We start from the raw sequence: 25727 nt of genomic DNA on the forward strand, positions 1-25727 counted from the left end.
TGCTTTGTGCCGGAATTACTGCAAACAAAACTTAGTATCCTGGCCTTTCTCTTCCACCCCCACCTTGGTGTTAGTAGTCACCACCGAGAATGTTTTATGAAACGAATATTCTGCAACTGGCGTTAAAAATATTCTGAAGAACTAGACCAGGTTTCACTCCTGAGCTCTTCCAAACGGTAATCTTATCGTTAGTGTTCCCGCATTTAAACGCATTGTCAGTGTCTAGCATATTTTCTTCAGGGACCTGTGATTGGCCTCTAGCTCCTTCCCCCCCCGTCCCCCACTTCTCAACCTCTGCTAGCCACTGTGTCCCGCAGTGAAGTTTAACTGCACAATTTTTACTTATACAGAACTCACCTCTCGGAAGAGAGATAGTAGATGATTGCTGACTGAGTAGCAAGGAATTTACCGGACAGCAAACAGCAAAATCTAAACTGTCAGGAAGTCTTCGAGACGTGTGACCCGGATTCTGCAGCAAATTAATAGGAAGAGAGGATAAGGATTTAAAGGATATAGCGATGATTTTTAATATGATTTTTATTGAATATTGATTCAAGCCAACAATTCATATAGCATTTTGAGACAACTGGACATTGTAATACTAATTTGATATGTGACAAAATTTTTTACCATGTAAAACTTATCTGAAGGAACAGCATATCTGTAACACATGGGGCTTGGGATAGGGTAGAAATAGGGAAGACGGCAAAGATGTACAAAGGAACTTTCTGGATGATAGATACACTGTGCATTAGTTGGGGTGCTGGTGTATGTACTTGTCAAAAGTCATTGACTCGTACACTTATCTGAATTTATCTCACAAAAGGGCCATATTGATAGCCTCTGTACCTATGAGCAGTATAGAAATACTAGCTATGTGGTTTTTTTTTTTTTAAAGATTTATTTATTTGAAAGGCAGAATAACAGAGAGAGGAAGATAGATAACTTTCATCTACTGGTTCACTCCTCAAATGGCCACAAAAGCCAGGTCTAGACCAGGCTAAAGCTGGGAGGCAAGAACTCCAAGCCCAAGCACCTGAGCCATCTTCCACTGCCCTGCCACCATTAGCTGGATTGGAAAATAGGTAGGAGTTAAACTAGCCCTCTGACATGGGATGACATCACCACAAGAGTTAGTGTAACCCACTGTGTTACAATGCCAGCCCATACTTAACATGGTTTTAATTTTCTCTGCTGGCCACCAACATGTGGATTTTGATGTTTCATCAAAAGCTACCTATAATAGAGAAACAAACCATGTGAAATAACTGTGCTTCTTCAATGTACAACAGAACATTTTTAAAATAAAAATAATGAGAAGGAAAGGAAGGGATTAAGGATTTACCTTAAAGAAAAACTCATGTGTTCTGGTTTCAGGTGCAAAGATGACACTAATAACTTTACGAAAGGCACATAAATGTATCCTACTATTATACAAAAGAATGTAAAAAAAAGTACAAAACTAAATGATATCCATCTATTATGACAGTGTACATATACTTATGATGGATAGGGAAGTAAGCTAAAGGACTGAAACATGGCTCCATCATACATTTGGCATCTTGTTCATACACATATCCCTTGGCTTTTCAGAGCTTTAGAACAAAACCATGAAAAAAAATTGTTTTATTTATTCAAAACACAGAGTTACACAGAGAGAGAGGGAACAGAGAGAGAGAGAGAGAGGTCTTCCACCTGCTAGTTCACTCCCTAAGTGGCCACAATGGTCAGGGCTGGGCTAAGCCGAAACCAGGAGCCAGGAACTTCTTCCAGGTCTCTCATGTGGGTGCAGGTGCCAACGCACTTGAGCTGTCCTCTGCTGCTTTCCCAGACACATTCGCAGGGAGCTGGATTAGAAGTGGAGCAGCCAGGGTGAAAATCAGTGCCTATATGAGATGCTGGTGCTGCAGGCAGTCAGGTTAACCTGCTATAATACAATGCCAACCCTGAAAAAAAAAACTTTAAAAGTTATATCTGAATCAAGGTAGCTAAAAATATTGCCCTAAGATGTGTTATTTGTATATTCAGTGCATAATTTTTTTCTTTAAATTTTCTTTCTTTCTTTATTTTTATTTGAAAGGCAGAAAGGGATAGGTCTTCCATCTACTGATTCATTCTTCAGATGCCTCCGACAGCTGGAGCCATAGCCAGGAACCCCAGACTCAATCCAAGTCTTTCAAATGGGTGGCAAGGACCCAAAAACTTGAGCCATCACTGGCTGGTTCTTAATGTGCAACATCAAGAAGATAGAGTTGGAAGCATATTAGAGTAACTCAGTTACTCTAATATGGATTGTAGGAGTCCCTGGAAGCATCTTAATTACTGCACCAAATGCATACCCTCTCCCCTTTATCTTAATACCTCTTTAAGTAAGACTTTGTCATTTGCCAGAAAAACAAGAAACATACACATAAATGATTTATGGTTAACCATATGTTATTGTTTAAAAATGCCCTCCTTGGGCCAGCACTGTGATGTAGCAGGTAAAGCCACCGCCTGCGGTACTGGAATCCCATATGGGTGCCAGTTCGAGTCCCAGCTGCTCCTCTTCCGATCCAGCTCTCTGCTATGGCCTGGGAAAGCAGTAGAAAATGGCTCAAGTCCTTGGGCCCCTGCACCCGTGTGGGAGACCTGGAGGAGGCTCCTGGCTCCTGGCTTCAGATCGGCATAGCTCCTGAACCATTGGATGGAAGACCCTTACCCTCCCACCCTGTAACTCTAACTTTCAAATAAATAAATAAATCTTTTTTAAAAAATGCACTCCTTCTCATAAATTAGTGTTGATTTTTCAAAAACAACCTTATAGGTCAGAATTTTCTGAAATACTTCCATGCATATAAACCTAGAGGAAGACAAGTAGCAATGGAGAAATGTAGGAGAAAAGTAGAAGTAAAGACAGGACTTTCTGTTCCTGTGTTTGGGTAAAGCCTATGAGAACCCCTAGTTCAGAATTATGTGACACATGCCATGTACACCCTGCATCCTAAAGCAGTGTGCTAGATTACATAATCGAAGCTTGACTGTGGCTCTGATTTGCTCTGGGACCCAGACTGAAGAAGTAGTCATTTTTTCGAATGCTGCTTGTCATCATGACAGAGAGAAAGAAAAACATGATGAACCTCACATTGGCTGGCAAAGGTTCTGCCCTAAAATGACAAGTGTCTGGTTCAAGTCACATGGCTACACCTGAGATCACAAGACAGGAAGGTGTAATCCTTTTATATAGGAATGCATCAAATAAAGGCTGAAAATAGCCTTAAACACTATAGGTTTGGACTGAAATTTTATTCCAGGTACAGGAAGTAAGAGTTTACAGAGCAGTATTAAAAGGACAATAAAGAATAGCATGAAATTGGTTTGTGCTTATACTGCACTGTGGCAGGTTGTATTTCCCAAAGATGGTTACAACAGTGTCTCTCAACTCACGTTCTAGGACTTTGCCACTCCATATTAGGAAAGAGAATATAGTTTATAATATAGTAATAATAAAGTAACACAGATTCATTGTGGGAAATAGATCATAGTAATGAATAATTAAATAATAAGGAAAACTGAGTGGGACTTCTAAGAACTTTCTGCACTATCACTGTAATTTTTCTGTAAATCTAAAACTCTTATAAAAATTTTTTAAGATTTTATTCATTTAATTGAGAGGTAGAGACAAAAAGGTCTTCCGTCTGCTGGTCATCCCCAAATGACCACAACTGCCAGAGCTGGGCTGATCAGAAGCCAGGAGCCAGGAACTTCCGGGTTTCCTACATGGGTGCAGTGGCCCAAGCACTTGGGCCATCTTCCACTCTTTTCCCAGGCCATCAGCAGAGAGCTGGATCAGTAGAGGAGCATCTGGGACACAAACTGCCACCCATATGGGATGCCAGCACTGCAGACAGAGGCTTAGCCTACTACACCACTAAATATAAAAAATATAATTTTTGAAATGATAAGTTCAGAAAGATGGTAATGAGAGTAGGATGTTTTTGGAAGGGTCACAATTCATAAAATTCTGAATGTGGAATCAGATAGAAAACAATGTCTTTTAGATTAGGTAGCCAAGCACAGCACAGTTTCAACTTAACACCTAATCAGGAAGACTAAGAGCAAATTCTCCGGAAGGAAAGCATAGTAAATGGGACACCTGATTTACTTCTCAGTGTCTGAATATAAAAGCAAGTAGTTTACAGATCCAAAATTACTACCAGAGGGCAGGCATTATGGTGCACCAGATTAAGCTGCTGCTTGGGATGCCAGCATCCCATATCAGAGTGCCTGGGATGGAGTTTTCCTTAGCTTCCTGCAAATGCAAGTAGGAGACAGCAGATGATGGCTGGAGTTGTTGGGTTTCTGCCACACATGTGGGTGACATAGATAGAGTTCCTGGCTCCTGGCTGCAGCCTGGCCTAGCCCACATTGTTGCAGGCTTTTGTGAAGTGAACCTGAAGATGGAATATATCTCTTACTCTGTCTCTCCCTCTCTGTGTCACTCTGCCTTTCAAACAAACAAAACCTAAAAAAAGGAATACCAGCAGAGAGTGTATTGTTTTGATAACTTTCGCCATAAAGGAACTCTCTTAATTTGATGAGGTAGTAGAGAAGACTGAAAGTGAGAGCACACAGCTGTGTCACATGTGTTCTTATAAGTGTTTTCATAAATTTGTTATTTTCTAAATAGGTATTACATTTCTGTTACACTATAAAATTCCATTAGTATTGTTATTAAAAAGGTGGCATTGTGGAAAGGATTTGTTTAAATGAGGACCACCGTTGGGCTGATGTATTTCCCTTTTTAGCTTAACAACCTTGGTAAAACATTTAGCCATGATGTGATTCAGTTTTGTCATCTGTAAAATAAAATACTATCTGCCTTATCTAAACATCACATTATTGTGTTTTAAAAAGTAATAATAATTGACTGGTATCAAAGCTACTAGGGGTATACAATTATGTATCAGTTTGGATTCTTGGAGTAAACCTAACAAGGTCAAGTTCTGCTAATTTAGAAAGGGAATTTATTTGAATTAGTCTACAAAATCAAAGGAGGGGCTTGCAAAGAGGGATGCCTATAAAAGGGATGAGTAGTACTGTCCATCCCTACTCAAGATCCATTGAAGTTTTCTCATTCATATCACTACCACCTTTTTGAATGTCACTGGTTCCATTTCTAGTTCAGGGATCATAACTATATTCTCAACCCTTGAAAACAGGGTTGTCTACATGGGGCAATTTGAATGGGATTAGAAAACTCTTGGGCATCATTTCTTTAGAAAATGTATAGGTAATATACAGGCAATTACTAACAGCCCTCAGCAATCAACACAGATCAGTTCACAAGATTCTTCAGCAAAGATAGCAGAGGCAATGATTTCTAGAAAGGCAGTGAATGGTCATCAAACGGGTTTACATTTACTTGGTCTTCACCTTACTCTGCTCACCGAAAATGACATTGTTAGTGTCTCTTGATAGTGATTCTGCTCCTCTTCATGTGTTCTTCAGAGATCTACTTCATTTCTAGCCTCACAGAAAACTCCTACGAGTTAAAGTCCTAGCCAACTCCTGATCCCCTCTCCTGGCCAAGATGACCTTCAATTGTTATGGTACAAATTCCATGCTCTGCTGCTTTCAGAGCCTTGACTCAATTTTCAAGAGTCGTCTTGCTTCTAAAGCAAGTGCTGCTTATGAGAATCAAAAGATTCACGTTTCAATAACATTTTTAGTATTGTAGGACCTTAGGGTCATATTTATGAAATTAAAAACTGAACATCAGTGTTTCTTCTTTATGATTTTAATTCTGATCATAATTCTCCTTGGGGTAGTGAGAATAACACCGACTATAATAATCATGGGTAAGAATGTGTAGAAAAGAACAACAGAAAAATCTTCAAGACATTTTCTTTTTACAGGCTAAACAAAGATTAAACAACCTTCACTGATTTCTTCCACATTTTATATGGAGCTAATGCTTCCATCCACACTTACTTCTTGGTATTTCCTACATTTAGCACCTGCTACATAATTTGTGGTGCCTAGAGCAAAATGAAAAGAATTTCAATCAGAAGTTTCTTAATAGGACGAGTCACTTAGCAGTTAAGATTCTGGTTAATCTGCCTTAATTCCATATCAGAGTACATGGCTGTGTTCCAGGCTCTGGCTCCTGATTCTAGCCTCATTCTGATGTAGACCATGGGAGGCAGCAGTGATGGCTCAGTGATTCGGTTCCTGCCACCCATGTGGGAGACATGGATTGTATTCCTGGCTCCCAGGCTTGGCTTAGGACCAGTCCCAGCCTTTGCAAGCATTTGGGGAGTGGACCAGTAGATGAGAGTGCCCCTTCTCTCTCTGGCTCTCAAATAAATAATAATTTTTAAAAAGTTGTCTCATCTGTGAGAGCCAATGAGGCCTGCCTGTGTATTCCTTAAACACAAATGAAGGTCTGAATGACATTGGTTCATTCAGTGAAGGTCCAGGTGTATGTCAGAGAGTGTTATGCACTGACTAAAACTCACTCTTGATTCTGGGGCACACAGTGAGATTCAATTTTCCATCCTCCCTGTAGTCAAGAATTGCTGTAGAAAGTCTCCTTTGTAGTACTCCACTCTTTACCTGTCAAAGAGACAGATTCAGACAACTCAGGAGAGAATTCCATTGTCCTAGGTGGTGGCGGAACCACAAAAAGGAAGAGATTCTAACTACTTGAGTCATTACTTGGAAGACTGCTTGCCAAATATCACATTGAACTATCAACTGAGGAGAAAGAAAATTCTTGTTAAGCCACTGCAATATTGCAGTTGTTTATTGTAACATTTGCCATACCTTGACTGTATCTGTCGGAGCTAGGCTACATTACAAAAACAAATACCAAAATATCAATATCCTATCCTAAAAAACGTTATTTTTTTGTCAGGGAGCTAGATTGATAAGAACTTGATGTTGACTTATACTTCCATGATTACCTCAGCAGTGAGAAAGACCTATAGTGTATCATCTACTGGCTTTTATGGTACATATGTAATTCACCACTTCTACATACAGTTCAAAACTCAATGCAAGTTATATGGACATTCCTCTGTTTAAAAAGAATAGAGAAGTATAATATGTTCTATTGTATTCAAGGAAGAGGGAATCAATACTTGGTAAACAGCAGTAATGACTACCACATGATTAAGACATTGGTATTCAAAAGAGGATGCCACTATACAGAAACTTATGTTATATAAAATTAGTGGTCATATAGCAAAAAGCAAATTATCAGGTTGGTTAACTGAAGAGCCCTACTGTCTAGTGTCCCTTAGTAAAATATTTAGTGAAACTGACCCCAGTGAGAAGTTAGAATATAGAGAAGGAACCCATTGAGACCCTACCTCTGAAAAGTAAAGGCAGAGTGATCCTGTGTGTTGACCACAATTTTCTGCCATTAGCAAGATAGTACAGGATAGGGGTGTGCTCACAGCAGAATTAGTTGGTTTATTAGAAAGGATAAAAGAGTAGTAAAGAATTCTAGAGGTTAAAGGTCTTTCAGAGTTAGAGAAGCTCACTGCTCCTAGACCCTAAGTAATAAAAGATGGAAAAAAGTATAAGATATCTCAGTTTAAAAAAAGGAAGTAACACAATCTTTGTTCAAAGATTAAAGGTTTTAACCAAGCCATCCAAACCTATTATTTCAGATATCCTCATGATAATAACCATCAAGGTGTGAGAAAGGGACACAGATATGAGAAAGCAGAGAAAGTATTCTTGAGACTTGTGTAAAGGAAATAAGGAGAATATGAAATTTAGAATATGGAGCCAAAAGCAAACACTCTGACATCAGAAAGCATACTAAGTTTTTAAAATAATTATATTGTTACAGAAACCATACATTTGGGCTAAAGAAGACTTTGAGTCTTAAAACAACCATTAAGCTTCCTCAGTTTCCTTAGTAGGAAGCTCAGATAACTTATCTTTTAGTTTATGGGTTACTGGACAATGAGTGGCCACATTTGAATCTGATGGAAAGAACTCTGTATCACATGGAGAACTTAGATTTTTCTCATTTATCTAATAATGAACTACCCAAAATTTGTCTCCATTGATTTCACAGCCCTGTTTCTGACAAGAACACTAGATAACATGATAGGAATATCCTTCATTAGTTTCAGTGAGATTTTTTAATGTTGTAAAAATCCCGAATTCCATATCAAATTAGATATCTTTACATATAAAAGATGCCAAGTCAATGCTTGAAAAAATAGAAATTGTAATTTGGCTTCCTTTCTTTTAAGTTTATTCTCAGCTATCCTGCTGAGTAAGCTGACACTGATAGTTTTTTTTATGTTCTATTCTCATAGCAACAGGCTGTGAAGTCAGAGTTATTTTATCACAGAATCTACCCAGAAAAAGATGGTAGGCTGTGAAGAAGGAAGTTCTGACTTAATTGCATGTTATTCAACAATCATTTTATAAATAAAAATAGAAATAGCAATTGAATAAAAAAGCTCACTATAACTACTTACGTGAACATAATGGTATAAAAAGTTTTCTCTTCAGCATTTTACATCAATATGTATGCATTTTCATGACATTAAAAGGCATTCAGTTGTAAGTTAAAATAAAACTATTTCTTGCAAATAAATGTTAGAGCATACATACAGTGAAGCAAGCAGCATCAAAGCATCTAAACATATAATTAGCATCACTAGAGAGGAAAAGATTAACTATCACTATGTTCTAAAGATTTTTATATGAAGAACTTTAACACATTAGTTTTACTAGTATACTTCATTATCTTGAAAGGCAAAATTAAAAGCATTGTCTTTATCTGAAAAGTGATTATCACATAATTGGTTGTTGGTGCAATGAACTTCTTAAGGCAGGGTTATGAATGCAGCTTTATAAACTCCTAAGGCTACAGGGCCAGGTAGGTCTTGTAAATCAATGAAATGACCCGAGATGTAAGAATGGGGTGAGGAAGTATTGTGGTTGAACCACAAGTGTATGCCCTATCTACAGTGGTCTGGAGGGAGCAGATAAGGCTAGGGCAGCCAAGAAACCGCAGTTGAGTTGGGTAAGACAATAAAATTCTCTTGCTTGCTCACATTACATGTCAAGGGTCAAAAGAAGCCTCTGTTCTTTGTCATTGGAGCAGCCACTACCTGGAACATTATGAGTTATTGTGGCAGAGGAAAAAGTGAAGCATCCTTTGCTAGCCTAAGTAATAAATATGCATATTTATAATGTGATAGATGTTAGAAGATATGGCTATCATTAGGATTATTCTCAAATATTCTATGCTCTCCATCCTTTTGTACGCAAGCTATGGTTGAACTTACCTGCCCGCTTGTACTTAGATGTGGTCATGTGGTTTGCCTGGTCAATAAAATGTGAATGGAAGTGATGGACAGAAACTTTACCTGCCACATGGTCTCTTTTCCCTGAATAAATAAATCAATATAAGATCTGACTATCCAAGAGAATTTTATACAAGGATTTATTTATTTATTTGAAAAGCAGAGTTATAGAGAAAGGGAGAGACAGAGAGAGATCTTCCATCTACTGGTTTACTCCTCAAATGACCACAACGGCCTTGGCTGGCCAGGCTGAAGTCAGGAGCCTGGAAATCTATCTAAGTCTGCCATATGGGTGGCAGGGGCTCAAACATTTGGGCCATCTTCTGCTGACTTTCCAAGACATTAATAGGGCAATGGATTGGAAGCAGAGCAACTAGCACTCCAATATGGGATGCCAGTGTCACAGGTGGTAGCTTAACCTGCTGTACCACAGTGCTGGCCCCCAAAAGAATTCTTACGTAAGATAATCATAAGCAAAACTCAAGAAATAGAAACTTTTTTTTCCTAAGAAGTATATAGCAGCACAGAGCTGTATTGTATATGTGTATTTCTCCCAAGACTGGTGTTCTTTTTGTTTTAAAAGGGAACAGTATTAGGGGTTGTTGCTCTGGCGCAGAGGGTTAAACTCCTGGCCTGAAGTGCCAGCATCCCATCTGTGCACTAATTCTATTCCCGGCTGCTCCTCTTCTGATCCAGCTCTCTGCCATGGCCTGGGAAAGCAGTGGAGGATGGCCCAAGTCCTTGGGCCCCTGCACCCACGTGGGAGACCCGGAAGAATCTCCTGGATCCTAGCTTTGCATCGGCGCAGCTCTGGCTCTTGCAGCCATCTGGGGAGTGAACCAGCGGATGGAAGACCTCTCTCTGAAACTCTGTCTTTCAAAAATATAAAATAAATCTTAAAAAAAAAAGAGAGAGAGAACAGTGTTAGAAGGCACTCTTTGACAGACTCCTTTAATCCTTGCCATAAAATGTTTTTAAAATTACTTTTGGTATTTAATTTTTAAAACAATTCACTAATACCCAAATAAATAATACTTAATATCTGACAGAAAAGCATTTAAATTATGCAAACACACTGTACTCTCTCATAATGAAAAAGAACTATTATCTGCAAAGAGCTCCACACTTTGATTTTTTTCTCTTCTAATGTCTCTTCTGGCTCTCGTTGCTAGAGGAGATAGGGGAAAATCCACTGCCACATGATCACATTTCTGGCTTACTGCCCCACCTTCTCAATCACTCCAGGGTTAGTTGGGGTAGCAGTAGTGTAGATGTAAGAATTTTCTATAGCTATAAGTCACAAACCAATGTGCACTAACTCCCTTGCTCACATATCTTTTCCTTCTTGCCCCATATATTTTCACTGTAAATTACTTCAGGAAAAATTGGCCCCCTATTAAGCCCAGAAGTATGGTTAACAATTATTCACTGACAGAAATACACAGAAATTCTGTTTATTCTATAGGGAGGCATAAAAATATGTATAGATAAATATATTTAAGTATTTTGAGTTGAACATTAAATTATATATTAAAATATTGTATGAGTCTTGGCTGCTTTAACAAAATACCTTACATGTTAAAAATATTTTATTTATTGGAAAGGAAGAGAGATAGAAAGATATTTAGACAAATCACCCATCTGCTCATTCACTCTCTAAACTGCCAAGGATGTACCAGGCCAAACCCAGATGCTCAGAACTCAGTCTGGGTCTCCCATGTGGATGTTAGGGAGCCAAATACTTAAGATTTCGTTTGTTGCCTCCCATGGTGCATATCAGCAGGAACAGAAATTGGGGGTGTGCCAGGATTGAATCCAGGCACTCTGATATAGAATGCAGGCATCCCAAGCTATGCTAAACCTCCACCCCACAAAAATACCTTAGCCTCAGTAAATAATAAATGACAGAATTTATTGCTCTCCGTCATAGAGGCTGTGAAGTCCAAGATCAAGACATCCACAGATTTAGTGCCTGCTGAGGGCACATACCACATAGATGGTACCATCACTTAATGGATGGGATCAATAAGTTCCCTTACACCTCTCTGTAAAGGGCATTAATTTCATTCATGAGAGCCAAGCCTTCATGACCTAATCACTTCTCAAAGGCTCTACCTCTTGGTAATATCACACTGGGAACTAAGTGTCAACATACCGATTTGGGGGGACACAAACATTCAGACCATAACAATTATTTTGTTATACTCATGACTAAAATCTAAAACTATGTTGTAGAGTCAATTCCAGCTTTTGGAAATCCAAAGTTAAATGACATTCTTCCCTAGACAGCCCCCAGCACTTTTGAAGAAAGTGCTTTGGTGTGGAAAAGGATTTGTATGAGTCAGCAGCTTCCAGAGAAACAGAACCAATAGGACATACAAGAGATTTGTCATGATTAAGAAGATTTCACATGATTCTGGAGGCTGAGAAGTCCAGTGATCCGCAATCTGCAGGACTAGACAGCTGGTGTTGTAACTCAGCCTGAGTCAAGGCCCGAGAAACAGGAGAGGCAGTGGTGCAACTCACAGCCTGAGGCCCATGGCTTGAGAACCTGGAGGCCTGCTGTTGTAATTATGGAGCCTGAATGTCCAAGAGCCTCTAGTTCTGCCTCAAAAGCAAGAGAAGATTGTTGTCCCAGCTCCAGAAAAATGAACTAACCCATCCTCCCTCACCTTTTTTTCTTCTATCAGGACTCTAGCAGAATTGGATAATGCCTGCCCACAAGGGAGAGCCCTATTTTCTTAGTCTACTGATTCGAATGTTAATCTCTTCTGGAAACTCCATACTCCTCCCTGATGCGTTAGCAGCTATCTGAGCATCCCTTAATCAGTGGAGTTGACTGATATTTTGTAACCACCATCCTATCTTTGATATAACATGCTCAATACTTATCATATATAATGGATAAAATAGAAAAGAAAGCATCTTCTTTGAGAAAGAACCAAATATTAGGTGATTCTGGTGCAGTAAAAGGGTTGGAGGTCACAATGGCCTGGAATGAGAGACCAAGGTAGCTTCTGTGGAGGCGGAGAGTCATGGCTGACGTATAGATGCGAGTGTGGCCATGGAACTCAGGGAGACAAGGAGGACAAGGGGTGGTGTCTGTCACTGAACCGGGCTGCCTTTGGTCAAAAACATGAAAATCAAGTCCCTTGAGAAGATCTGTCTTCTCTCGTTGACCATCAAGGTGTCTGAGATCATTGACATTTGTTCTGAGGGTATCCCTTAAAGATGAAGTTTTGAAGACAATGCAGGTGCAAAAAGCAGACCCACAGTGGCCAATCGACTAGGTTCCAGGTGATACTGTGTTGCCACCTTTACCAGGTTTCTTGTTGTTATCTACCTTGCGCCCTCTTTTTTACTAAAGGTCCTCACCTTACTCTTTTTTTTTTTTTTAAAGCTTTTTAAGTTCCTATTTACTTAGGAGAGCTGCTTGGTGTTATGTCATGCAGGAACAGAGGGAACACAGAACCAACAACTACGAGTCAAAAACCCAGGCACACATCAAAGCAGGAAAAACATAACCTGTGGAACCAAAGATACTTTAGCACCACCAGAATTTAAACATAATAGAGACCTTTCAGGAGGGCTGGCCTTGTGGCATGGCAGGTAAAACAACTGACTGAGATGCCAGCGTTCCACAGAGGTGCTGGTTTGTGTCCTGGCTGCTGCACTTCCAATCCCTGCAAATGGCCTGGGAAAAGCAATGGAAGATGGCCCAAATGTTCAGACCCCTGCCACCCATCTGAGAGACCTTGGCTTCAGCCTGGCCCTGTGCTGGTCATTGCAGCCATATGGGGAGTGAATCAATAGATGAAAGTTCTCTCTCTCTCTCTCTCTCTCTCTCTCTCTTTCTAACTCTTTTAAAATAAATAAATCTTAAAAGAGAGAGCAAGCGAGAGTACTAACTTTCAGAAGCAGGAGTCTACTGAAAAGGGAAATCTGGAACTGGAGCCCATCTTATTACATTTTATCACAAATGGCCTGATTCTAAGTTCCAGTCAGAACTTGTCTGGCCAATGTTTCTGTTTACCAGCTTTTGCTAACCAATATGTAAAACTTTCCCCGGATGCCTTGGCTGGCCACCTGAACAAAGCCTTTCTCTTCTCAAAAGCCCAACATCATAGATTGCTGTTTGTATGCACAGGGCAGTGAACATACCTCATTTTGTAACAAAGGCATTTGTTATCAGTGGAGATGATGGTGGCCAAGTCAGACTGGGTGTTAATTTCTCCAAGGAGGAAGCCACCACCAGCTGAAGGACCACCACTCTGGTCAAGCTTGTTATGTTCCCATTGTAGTAAGGCTACTGGGAAAATAAGATCAGTGAGCCCCACGTTGTGCCTTGGAAGCTAAGAGACCACTGGAGCTTTGTGAGGGTGTGCCTCAACTCTGTCCCTGGATGCACTGGCATCCTCTGTTCCCCTTTATCTAAGAAGCGGCCACTGATGAATGGTACCAATGACTGCAACACTTCAGTCAAGTGCTGCACTGCTACACAGAGCAATTTCACCCAGGATGCTTTCAGTGTAGTCCCCAAGACCTACAGCTAACCTCCAACCTCGGAAAGTGACTGTGTTTACCAAGTCTTCCTTTGATGAATTCACCAAGCATCCTGTAAAAACCTACCCTCAAGTCTTTGAAAAGGACCTGTAGTGGTGGCTACAGTATATGTTTTTTTTATACAAGAAAACATAAAGTGAATTACTAAAAAAAAACTCCTTCTCATAGTCAGATTCATAGAATAGATGAGATATGTTAGAGATCATCTAGAAGAGTGGATCTGGTAGGAATTCAAGATATTTTCAGTGGATCTTTGAGGTCAGAACTCTTTTCTCAATAATAATGAGATTTGTCTATTTTACTGTGCTTACTACTTCCATTTACAATGCAAGGGCAAAGGTAGCTGGGCTAGGCAGAATTCTAAGATGGCTCCAAGGTTCCGGCTCCCTGGTGTGCATGCCTTGTATAACTCTGTAATCTTGAGTGAGGGATAAATCTCTGCTGCTATGAAATAGCACTCTCATACGTAGTTTACAATTAAGTTGACTCTGAGTTCTTCAAAAGGAGATTATCCACTCGGCGTGCTCTAATGAGATGAACCCTCAAAAAAGATTGAATCCTTCCTTTTGTAAGGAATTTGAAGCACAAGGGAGATTTGAAGTTTAAGAAAGCTCTCCATTGTTGGATTTGAAGATGGAGGTAAAGAATGCGGATAACTGCTAGTTACTGAGAGTGGCCCCGACTGATATCTAGCAGGAAAATGGGGATCTCAGCCTTAAGCTGGAAGGGGACTCCAAGCTCCGGATGAGAATACAGGTGGGCCGATATCTTGATTTAAGCCTTCTGAGACTTAGCAGAGAACCCGGCCACACAATGCCTCTCTCCCTGACCTATATGATAGTTTGCTAATAATTGAGGATTATTTTAATCTATTAAGTTTGCACTAACTTCTTAAGCAACAATGGAAAACCAATAAAATGGCTAAAACCTTTGGCACCTTAAACACAAATCAAGGCTGGGGTACCAAACTCTTCTAGTAATCACCCATTCTTCATGTATGTGCATTCACTGGAAAAAATATAGTTTGGGGCCTGTGTTGTGGTGCAGTGGGTAAAACTGCTGCCTGCAAGGCTGATATCCCATATGAGAGCTGGTTCATGTCTTAGTTGCTCTGCTTTCTCTGTAGCTCGCTGATAATGAGCCTGGGAAAGCAGCAGAGGTTGGCCCAAGTGTTTGGGCCCCTGCACCAACATGGGAGACCTTGCGGGAGAAGTAGTTCCAGACTCCTGGTGTTGACCTGGCTCACTCCTGAGCATTGTGGCCATCTGGAAGGTGAAGGAACAGAGGGAAGATCTCTGTCTCTCCCTCTTGGTCTGTAACTCTTTCAAATAAATAAAAATAAATATTTAAAAAAAATCAGTTTCACTTAAGGATATCTTTGATGTGACAGTCATTTGGTCTAGCAGTTATAATGCCAGGGTTCCACTCTAGTGGCTGGATTGGTTACCGGGCTGTGCTTTTTTATTTTATTTTATTTTATTTATTTATTTATTTTTGACAGGCAGAGTGGACAGTGAGAGAAAGAGAGAAAGGTCTTCCTTTGCCGTTGGTTCACCCTCCAGTGGCCGATGCGGCCGGCGTATCGTGCTGATCCGAAGGCAGGAGCCAGGTGCTTCTCCTGGTCTCCCATGCGGGTGCAGGGCCCAAGCACTTGGGCCATCCTCCACTGCACTCCCGGACCATAGCAGAGAGCTGGCCTGGAAGAGGGGCAACCGGGACAGAATCCGGCGCCCCGACCAGGACTAGAACCCGATGTGCCGGCGCCGCAAGGCGGAGGATTAGCCTATTGAGCCATGGCACCGGCCTGGGCTGTGCTTTTTGACTCTAGCTTCTTGCTAATGTAAACCCTGGCAGCAGTGATGGCTGAAGTGATTGGGGTTCCTGTCACCCATTTGGGACACCTGGATTGAGTTCTAAGATCTCAGCTTCTGCCCTTGCAGCATCTGGGGAGTGAAACAGCAAATGTAAGTTTTTTCTCTTTCTCCATCTCTCTGACTCTCAGATAAGTAAACTAATACAAAGGGAATATCTTTGATCAAGTAGTAACATTTATTAATTTTATTAAATCTCAAGTCATGTTGTATACATGTCATTTCAGTATTATGGATGATGAAAATCATAAAGCAATTCTGTTTTCAAGTATAATGGTTGCCTCAGAGAAAAGAACATGAATGAGTTTTTAAATAAATTGGCTACTTTTTTTTAAAGCTTTATTTTCTTTATTAGAAAGACAGAGTTATAGAGAGAGGTAGAGCCAGAGAGAGAGAGAGAGAGAGGTCTTCCGTCCGCTGGTTCACTCCCCAAATGACCGCAATGGCCAGAGCTGAGCTGATCCAAAGCCAGGAGCCAGGAGCTTCATCCAGGAACATCCTTCAATACAATCAAAGCAATTTATGAAAAACCCACGGCCAGCATCCTATTGAATGGGGGAAAAGTTGGAAGCATTTCCACTGAGATCTGTACCAGACAGGGATGCCCACTCTCACCACTGCTATTCAATATAGTACTGGAAGTTTTAGCCAGAGCCATTTGGCAAGAAAAAAGAAGTTAAAGGGATACAAATTGGGAAGGAAGAAGTCAGAATATCACTCTTTGCAGATGATATGATTCTTTATTTAAGGGATCCAAAGAACTCTACTAAGAGACTGGCCAGCGCCGTAGCTCACTAGGCTAATCCTCCACCTGTGGCTCTGGCACCTCGGGTTCTAGTCCCAGTCGGGGTGCCGGATTCTGTCTCGGTTGCTCCTCTTCCAGTCTAGCTCTATGCTGTAGCCCAGGCAGTGGAGGATGTCCCAAGTCCTTGGGCCCTGCACCTGCATGGGAGACCAGGAGAAGCACCTGGCTCTGGGCTTTGGATCAGCGCGGTCTGCCAGCCGTAGCGGCCATTTGGGGGGTGAACCAACAGAAAAGGAAGACCTTTCTTTCTGTCTCTCTCACTGTCTACTCTGCCTGTCCAAAAAAAAAAAAAAAAAAAAAAAAAAAAAAAAAAAAAAAGACTATTGGAACTCATAGAAGAGTTTGGCAAAGTAGCAGGATATAAAATCAATGCACAAAAATCAACAGCCTGATGAACAACTTAATACTTTATCTCTTTAGTAATTTTTGGTTGTTCTACTTAATACTATTGGATGAATTCTGTAATTAATACACACTTATTCTTAAGTGTTGAAAATTAACTGAAAAGTGATCCCTGTTAAATATGAGTGAGAATAAGAGAGGGAGGAGATGTACAATTTGGTACATACTCAGTCAGACTTGCACCAAATGGTAGAGTTAGAAACATACCAGGGAATTCCAATTCAATCCCATCAAGGTGGCATGTACCAATACCATCTCACTAGTCCAAGTGATCAATTTCAGTTCACAATTGATCATAATGATAGGACTAAGAGCCAAAGGGATCACACCAGGTTCTAGTCCCATTCAGGGTGCCGGATTCTGTCCTGGTTGCCCTCCTTCCTGTCCAGCTCTCTGCTGTGGCCCAGGAATGCAGTGGAGGATGGCCCAACTCCTTGGGTCCTGCACCCGCATGGAGACCAGGAGGAGGCCCCTGGTTCTTGGCTTTGGATAAGTGCGGTCCGCCGGCTGCAGCACGCCAGCCACAGCGGTCACTGGAGGGTGAACCAAAGGTAAGGGAAGATCTTTCTCTCTCTGTCTCTCCCTCTCACTGTCCACTCTGCCTGTCAAAAAAAAAAAAAAAAAAAAAAAAAGGGATCCAAAACCAATTCCTGGAGCAAGGACAGTCTATTCAACAAATGGTACTGGGAAAACTGGATTTCCACGTGCAGAAGCATGAAGCAAGACCCCTACCCTACACCTTACACAAGAATCCACTCAACATGGATTAAAGACCTAAATCTATGACCTGACACCATCAAATTATTAGAGAATATCGGAAAAACCCTGAAAGATATAGGCACAGGAAAGACTGCTTGGAAAAGACCCCAGAGGCACAGGCAGTCAAAGCCAAAATTAACAATTGGGATTGCATCAAATTGAGAAGTTTCTGTACTGCAAAAGAAACAGTCAGGAAAGTGAATAGGCTACCGACAGAATGGGAAAAAATATCTGCAAATTATGCAACCGATAAAGATTTAATAACCAGAATCTACAAAGAGATCAAGAAATTCCACAACATCAAAACAAACAACGCTCTTAGGTTATGGGCCAAGGACCTAAATAGACATTTTTCAAAAGAGGAAATCCAGATGGCCAATAGACACATGAAAAAATGTTCAAGATCACTAGCCATCATGGAAATGTAAATCAAAACCACAATGAGGTTTCACCTCACCCCGGTTAGAATGGTTTACATACAGAAATCAACTAACAACAGATGCTGGAGAGGATGTGGGGAAAAAGGGACACTAATCCACTGTTGGTGGGAATGCAAACTGGTAAAGCCACTATGGAAGTCAGTTTGGAGATGCCTCAGAATGACCCAGCCATCCCACTCCTTGGAATTAACCCAAAGGAATTAAATTGGCGAATAAAAGAGCTGTCTGCTCCTCAATGTTTATTACAGCTCAATTCACAATAGCTAAGACATGGAATCAACGTAAATGCTCATCAACAGTAGACTGGAATAAGAAATTATGGGATATATACTCTATAGAATACTATACAGTAGTAAAAAAAATGAAATCTTTCATTTGCAACAAAATGGAGAAATGTGGAGAACATCATACTGAGTGAAATAAGCCAGTCCCAAAGGGACAAGTATCATTTGTTCTCCCTGATCTGTGACAACTAACTGAGCACCTAAAAGGAAACCTGTAGAAGTGAAATGGACACTATGAGAAACAATGTCTTGATCAGCCCTTGTCCTGACTGTTGAAGAACAACCTACTATTTTATTCGTTTTAGTATTCTTTTGTTCTATTAATACCATTGGTTCAACTCTTTAATTAACACACAATTATTCTTAGGTGTTTAAATTTAACTGAAAAGTGATCCCTGTTAAATATAAGAGTGGGAATAAGAGAGGGAGGAGATGTACAGTTAAATCAATAATGAGAGTCACTGTGCGTCTACTCCCCATGTAGGATCTCTGTCCTTGCTGTGTTGTACTATGTGAATCAACAGTGGAACTACTACTCAAACGGTACTCTATACTTTGTGTTTATGTGGGGATGCGGTCTGTTGAAATCTTTACTTAGTATATACCAAGTTTCTCTTATGTATATAAAGATAATTGAAAATGAGTGAATCTTGATGAGGAATGGGATGGGAGATGGGATGGTTGCGGGTGGGAGTGAAGTTATGGGGGAAAAAGCCTCTATAATCCAAAAGTTGTATTTTGGAAATTTATATTAAATAAAAGTTGAAAAAAAGTTAAATTCTCTACTCTAAATGACAATATTTTTATACCAAAAGACTTTATCATATTATCAGTGGTATATTCATAATGTGATTTTTTAAAATTATTGTGTCATGAAATATATGAAGTTTTGAAGACCTTCATAGCTTAGTGAACCAGTATTTTCTATGATCAATGCACAAAGCTACCAAATAATGTGTGTATAAAAAGATCAACTCATAGTGCAAGATAGCTAATGGATTTTAATGTAACTGAGCTCAAATATTCATTGATAGAGTTCCAGAGTACAAATTTCTACTGTCCTTTAAGAAACTACCACTTATTGAGTTTTAGTTTAGTATCAAAGACTATTAATAGTTATTTGAAATGGTCGTTATTTTCCATTTTCTAACTACATATCTATGTGAGGACAGATTTTTGCGATGTTTTTCCTTTTTCTTTCTTTCTTTTTTTTTTTTTTTTGGACAGGCAGAGTGGACAGTGAGAGAGACAGAGAGAAAGGTCTTCCTTTGCTGTTGGTTCACCCCCCAAAATGGCCGCTATGGCTGGCGCACTGCGCTGATCTGAAGCCAGGAGCTGGGTGTTTCCTTCTGGTCTCCCATGCAGGTGCAGGGACTCAAGCACTTGGGCCATCCTCCACTGCCCTCCCTTGCCACAGCAGAGAGCTGGACTGGAAGAGGAGCAACCGGGACAGAATCCGGCGCCTCAACTGGGACTAGAACCTGGTGTGTGGGCGCCGCAGGCAGAGGATTAGCCAAGTGAGCATGGCGCTGGCCGCGGTGTATTTCAACCAAAACAATACATTGCTGTCTTCTACTACGCCAGGAATGAAAGAGATTTGCAGAAATGTAAAAAAAAAAAAAAAAAAAAAAAAATTCATGCCGGCGCCATGGCTCAATAGGCTAATCCTCTGTCTTGCGGCGCCGGCACACCGGGTTCTAGTCCCGGTCGGGGCGTCGGATTCTGTCCTGGTTGCCCCTCTTCCAGGCCAGCTCTCTGCTGTGGCCCAGGAGTGCAGTGGAGGATGGCCCAAGTGCTTGGGCCCTGCACCCCATGGGAGACCAGGAGAAGCACCTGGCTCCTGCCTTTGGATCAGTGTGATGCGCTGGCCTCAGCGCGCTGGCCGTGACGGCCATTGGAAGGTGAACCAACGGCAAAAGGAAGACCTTTCTCTCTGTCTCTCTCTCTCTTACTGTCCACTCTGCCTGTCAAAAAAAAAAAAAATAATTCACTTGTCTCATGAAATGTATTTTTGTTCTGTGATTTTAATTACTTTTATAAAATATTAATTGTATTATCAAAAATTGGCATATTATTTTAGAGAAATAAATATTTCAAAAACTTCTCAGTTTAATTTCATTCTTTTAAAATTAAATTTATTTACGTATTTGAAAGTGTTACATAGAGAGCGGAGAGAAGGGGGGGGTAGAGACAGAGAGAGAGGTCTTCCATCTACTGGTTCACTCCCCAATTGGCTGCAATGGCTGGAGCTGGTCCGATCTGAAGCCAGGAGCCAGGAGCTTCTTCCGGGTCTCCCATGCAGGAGCAGGGGCCAAAGATCTTTGGCCATCTTCTACTGCTTTCCCAGGCCATAGCAGAGACCTGGATTGGAAGTGGAGCAGCAGAGTCTCAAACTGGCGCCCAACTGGGATGCTGATGCTTCAGGGAAGGCTGGTAACCCGCTGCGCCACAGCGCTGGCCCGCTCAGTTTAATTTCAAAGACAGTGCTTCTTGATAAAAACAACCTACAGGAACAAAACCTTTTTGGAATCCTTAAGAATTTTTTAAAGTACAAGGTCTTCAGTGACAGTTAGTTGGTACAGAGATTAAGATACCATTGGGACATCCACATCCCATATCAGAGTGCTTGGTTCCAGTGCTGGCTCCTCTACTTTCAATTCAGCTTCCCGCTGATTTACACTCTGGGAAGCAGCAGATGATGACTCAGTATTTAGGTTCCTGCCACCCATGGGGACAAAACCAATTGAGTTCCCGTCTCCCGGTCTCAGCACAGGCCAGCCCTGGCTGTTGCAGGTATTTGGGGCAGTAACCAGCATACAGATCTCTCTTTCTCTGCCTGTCTCCTTGCATTTCAAATCAAATGGGGTGGGGTGGGGAAGAGGTCCTAACACCAAAAAGTTTGGGAGATGCCTGTATAAAATTACATTAGGAAATAGCGTGGAAAGGTTTTGTGCTTTGACTTTTAGCTCACATTATCTGTTTTCATGTCACCTTGCTAGCCAAGTGCTAAGTTAATATCTCACATTAAAAAAATTTTTTAAATATCACTACACTATGGAAATCAGTTTCTCTTTTGGTTAGAGTAGCCTCACATACTATAAAAATAGACTCACACCTGTTTAATGTAAAATGGCTCAAAGGCAATAAAGGGTATTTCTTGCCTGTTTAATAATTGCTGACTTTATTCTACACTATGGTTCAAGGGTTCAGATTCATACTTTTTTTTTAATGGTTCTGCAATCATTTGTTACTTTTTTATCTGTATTCATCTGTTAAAAGTAAAGAAAAACTCTTTTCTTTCAAATTTTGTCCTGAAAGTGGAATATAATACTACTGCTCATATTTCATTGGTGCAAACTAGTTTCATGCCACACTAGGAGAGCAGCCATTTTCAGTTATGGATGGGAAAAAAGGATTTTGGTAGATATCAAGCTGTTTATAACTATGATATAGGATATAGAAACTTGTTTGTAATTAGGTTTTAAAATGACTTTTGATTTAGCACTTACCATCTCTGTGGCCTTGTGTAAGTTGTTTAATCTCTGATATTTTTCCTCTTTATCACAAGCTTCATGAGATTGGAGTACTTATTTTTATCTCTATGCCCAATTCTGCATATTCAGCAGCAAAGATACACAAAACGTCTACTCTCATGGGGCTTATGTGACAAATGGAGCTTCCATGTTTCTTGAGATTTGGGTTAAACTTGAAAAATTCCTAAAACGATGACTTTCTCATGATCTCATATGCTTTTCAGACCTATGTTCCTACTTGTGTTGCCTTTTTATTTACCATATTGCCATGGAAGCTAAATGAAGCCATTTCACAATGAACTTGACCAGACCAAGCACTGTTAGGTAATGGAGACTTTCCTGAAGCTCTAAGGAAGTGTGATAAAATCTGTGGAACAAAAATCTGTATCATATTAGTCATTTTTGTTTTCAAAATCTTTTTTAGATAGTCATTGTGGGTTCCTGCTCAGATTTTTCACATCCAATTGGCATACTCTCAGCTTTCACCTCTTGGAGTTTCATGAAAATCTGAATTCATTTACCTTTATAATTCAGAGAAATTTGGTTTCCTTTAGCTCCTACTCCCAAATCTTAATCAAGGTGCTCACCTTCTAATTCTAAAAGAATGTAATTTTAGGAGGAGGTTACTATTGAGTACAAGTAAAAAATGTACATTTTTATGTACCTTAGAATAACAGCTCACATCAGTCCTGACATGGTGAACTACTAGACCGAAAACTCTGTGAGCTGGGACTGTGTCCCCATGGCTGGTTCAGATGTTGGCATAAGGTAAATAGAATGTAATAAATATTTTTAGAAGATAATTATTTAGAGTTTTTGGTGATGTTAGCATAAATGATCAACAGTTTAGTAGTTGATAGTGATGCCATGGGGTAGAAAATCATGATGTCTGTTTCCATTTCTGTATTTTACGGTATCAGGTTGTGCTGGTTATAAAATAAAATAAACTATAAATACCATCGTTTATTTTGGCTCTTACAAATATGGTTGTATTCAGGTAATGGTTGTAATGAAAAAATTGGTTAAAATTTTCTGAAATTAATAATAGGGTAAAAAAATCACAATAATGGAAATTATCCAGCTCAGAAAGGGAATAATGAGAAAGTAGATTAGTCTTGTATTAAACTCATTTTTAAAAAATATTTATTTATTTCTTTGAAAGTCATAGTTACACACAGAGAGAAGGAGAGGCAGAGAGAAAAAAGAGTGAGAGAGAAAGAGAGAGAGAAGGAGAGAGAAAGTCTTTCATCCGATGGTTCACTCTCCAATTGGCTGCAATGGCTGGAGCTGGTCGGATCTGAAGCCAGAAGCCAGGAGCTTCTTCCGGGTCTCCCACATGGGTGCAGGAGCCCAAGGATTTAGGCCATCTTCTGCTGCTTTCCCAGGCCACAGCGGAGTGGGATTGGAAGTGGAGCAGCCAGGACTCGATCCGGCACCCACATGGGATGCTGGCACTGCAGGCGGCGGCTTTACCCGTTACGCCACGGTGGCGCCGGCCCCTAAACTCTTATTCTTTATCAACCTCTCTAAAAAATGATTTTTACATAGTAATCGCTTAGAATCCTCACTACAACCGTGGTTTTATTTTTCCATTTTACAGATGTGGACCTTGACGCTGACAGGAGTGCTTTGTAAATGGTTTGCGAGTGGAGAAGCAGCACGGAATCCAGCTCGCCTAAAGCCAGTTCACACGATGGATGCTATCTGATTATGCGTAATAAGAAATCACGAAGGAAAACAGTATTTTTTCCATTCGCTACTTGCCCGAACTCCTTACCATCGATGACCACGAGCAGCAGCTGTGGAGCTCCGAGGTAGTCGATCGCCCTTCGGAGCGTTGCGTGCGCGTGCCCGACAAGGCAACGTCCACTGCGCGCCGCCGTTATAGCGCTCCGTCACCATAGCGACTGGCCCTGGCAACCAAGAGGCACCGCGGCTCTACCCGCGGGCTGTGGGTTTGAGCAGGGCTCCGCTCTTCAGTTCCCTCCCTGCTGGTTTTCTCATCCTCCCCCTTTTCCCATTCTCCCCTTCTCCTCTTCCTCCGCTCCAGAGATCATGGCGGAAGGCACCGGGGACGTTCGGAAGGTCTTCATTTGCACTACCACCCAGAATTACTTCGGACTGATGTCGGAGCCCTGGGACCAGCCGCTGCTGTACAACTCTCTTGAAATCAACAACTTTTTGGATGACGGGAACCAGATGCTCCTCAGGGTGCAGCGATCCGACGCCGGACTCTCTTTGTCAAACACGGTAGGTTCCTGGCGCCCTTGCCCGGCCTCCCTTCGCTCCCCGGGCCCAGCCTGAGGGTGGTCGAATCTCGGAGCCTTCCCCACGGAGCCGCGCTGGCGGCCCGAGACTGTCTCCGCCCCCTCTGCGTTGGTCAGGGATGGAGTGGCCCCGTGCATCAACAAGTCGTTTCCACGCTTGCGTCCCACCTGGCCGAAGGAGAGCCCCAGTCTACACTCCTGGAGAGACACAGTTATATTCTCTTCTAACTGGAAAAAAAAACAAAAAACAAAACAACAACAACAACAAAAAAACCCACAAACTACAGATAGCTTATACTAACCATTTACTTTATAGTTCTTTATTATCACGCTTCCTTTTTGCGGTTCCTTGAGGCATATTCTAGTGCACTTTTTGGGGGTTACGAACTGGTTTTAATATTGCCTGAGGGAAACATTAGTTAGGAATTAAAGTGTTTAGGAAAAGGTATGATACTTTCCAACTGAAGTTTGAATTTTTTTTTTTTTTTTGGTGTACAGCATATGATGTCTTGATTTATTTACTGCTCCCTCCGCTGGTAGGATTGCTTAGTAAATGGTTGTGTTTTCACTCAGGACTCATATAAAAACCTCAGTATAACATAAAGAAGGGAAATTGCTTGGCAGATGAAAGGGTGCTCAGTAAATAGCTGAAAATGAACAAAGCCTACGTGTATTTTTCGTCTCTTCCTCTTGTGTTCACACTTACCTCTTGGGCTATCGCTCAGCAAGCTTTTTGTTGCATTTTTTTTAAGGATGATCGATTCATCCGGTTTACTATGAATTTTTATTCCCGGGTTTAATTCAGTTCTATTTGGTAAATGTTTATTTTGAACTCAATATATGCAAGACACTTTATCATGCCTAATGGGTTTACAAAGATATAAATGGGATAGGTAGTCATCGCTAACATTGGTTTTCACTTACTCTCTGTTAGCTACTATTCTAACCAGTTTAAATGTGTTAGTGCATTTAATGTCCACATTAACACTAAGATGGGAACTATTCTTATTCCCATTTTATGACTGAGGGAATTAAGGAACAAAGGTTACATTCTAGGTGTTAACTATTTTGCCTCTCCATTAGGTTTATAAGCCAGAGTAAGGTCCCCTAATACCAGAGCCCCACTTTAGTGGCCTGGTTTGACATACACTCAACAGATTATATAATCAGGACAGAGTGTTGTGAATGCCGCTGAAAGGTCAGATAAAATGCAGTGGGAAAGAGGGGAAGGAGTTTAGATTTGTGAAAATGTATCTTGGGTTGGGTATTGAAAGTAGAAGTGGGGGCCAGCTTTGTGGCGCTCAAACACAGCAGTAATCTTGTTTCAAAGCTTTTTCTTCCTGGAAAAAAGAAAATGGAATAACTCTGAAAATGTGTGTATGATGCAAAAACTTATATGAGTAGTAAACTTTTTGGCTAATGAGCTAATTACTGTGATCTGACAAATAAACAAGGTTGTTTTGGTGAATTCCGATTGAATTCA

At 40.8% G+C, this 25727-nt stretch overlaps 1 protein-coding gene and 1 long non-coding RNA gene across 6 annotated transcripts in view; both read left to right on the top strand.

Annotated features, from left to right (window-relative positions):
- The first annotated feature begins 63 nt into the window (after positions 1-63).
- On the top strand, positions 64-23808 carry LOC138850521 (uncharacterized). The gene is made up of 2 exons (XR_011390349.1): positions 64-187; positions 23578-23808. It is a non-coding gene; the product is annotated as an uncharacterized lncRNA (long non-coding RNA).
- Positions 23809-23823: 15 nt separating this feature from the next.
- The window catches only part of DYNC2H1 (dynein cytoplasmic 2 heavy chain 1), a 367303-nt gene continuing 365399 nt past the window's right edge, over positions 23824-25727 (top strand). For 3 of the 5 annotated variants that reach the window (XM_002708539.5, XM_051820207.2, XM_051820213.2), the window contains exon 1: positions 23825-24227. In XM_002708539.5, coding sequence (XP_002708585.2) covers positions 24033-24227 — 195 coding nt within the window. In that variant the 5' untranslated portion in view covers positions 23825-24032. Of the gene's footprint in view, positions 24228-25727 lie in introns of all 5 variants that reach the window. The other 2 variants (XM_051820199.2, XM_070077478.1) reach the window with 2 other exon arrangements.

This window comes from Oryctolagus cuniculus, chromosome 1 (assembly GCF_964237555.1).
Source record: "Oryctolagus cuniculus chromosome 1, mOryCun1.1, whole genome shotgun sequence".
Classification (NCBI taxonomy): Eukaryota; Metazoa; Chordata; class Mammalia; order Lagomorpha; family Leporidae; genus Oryctolagus; species Oryctolagus cuniculus.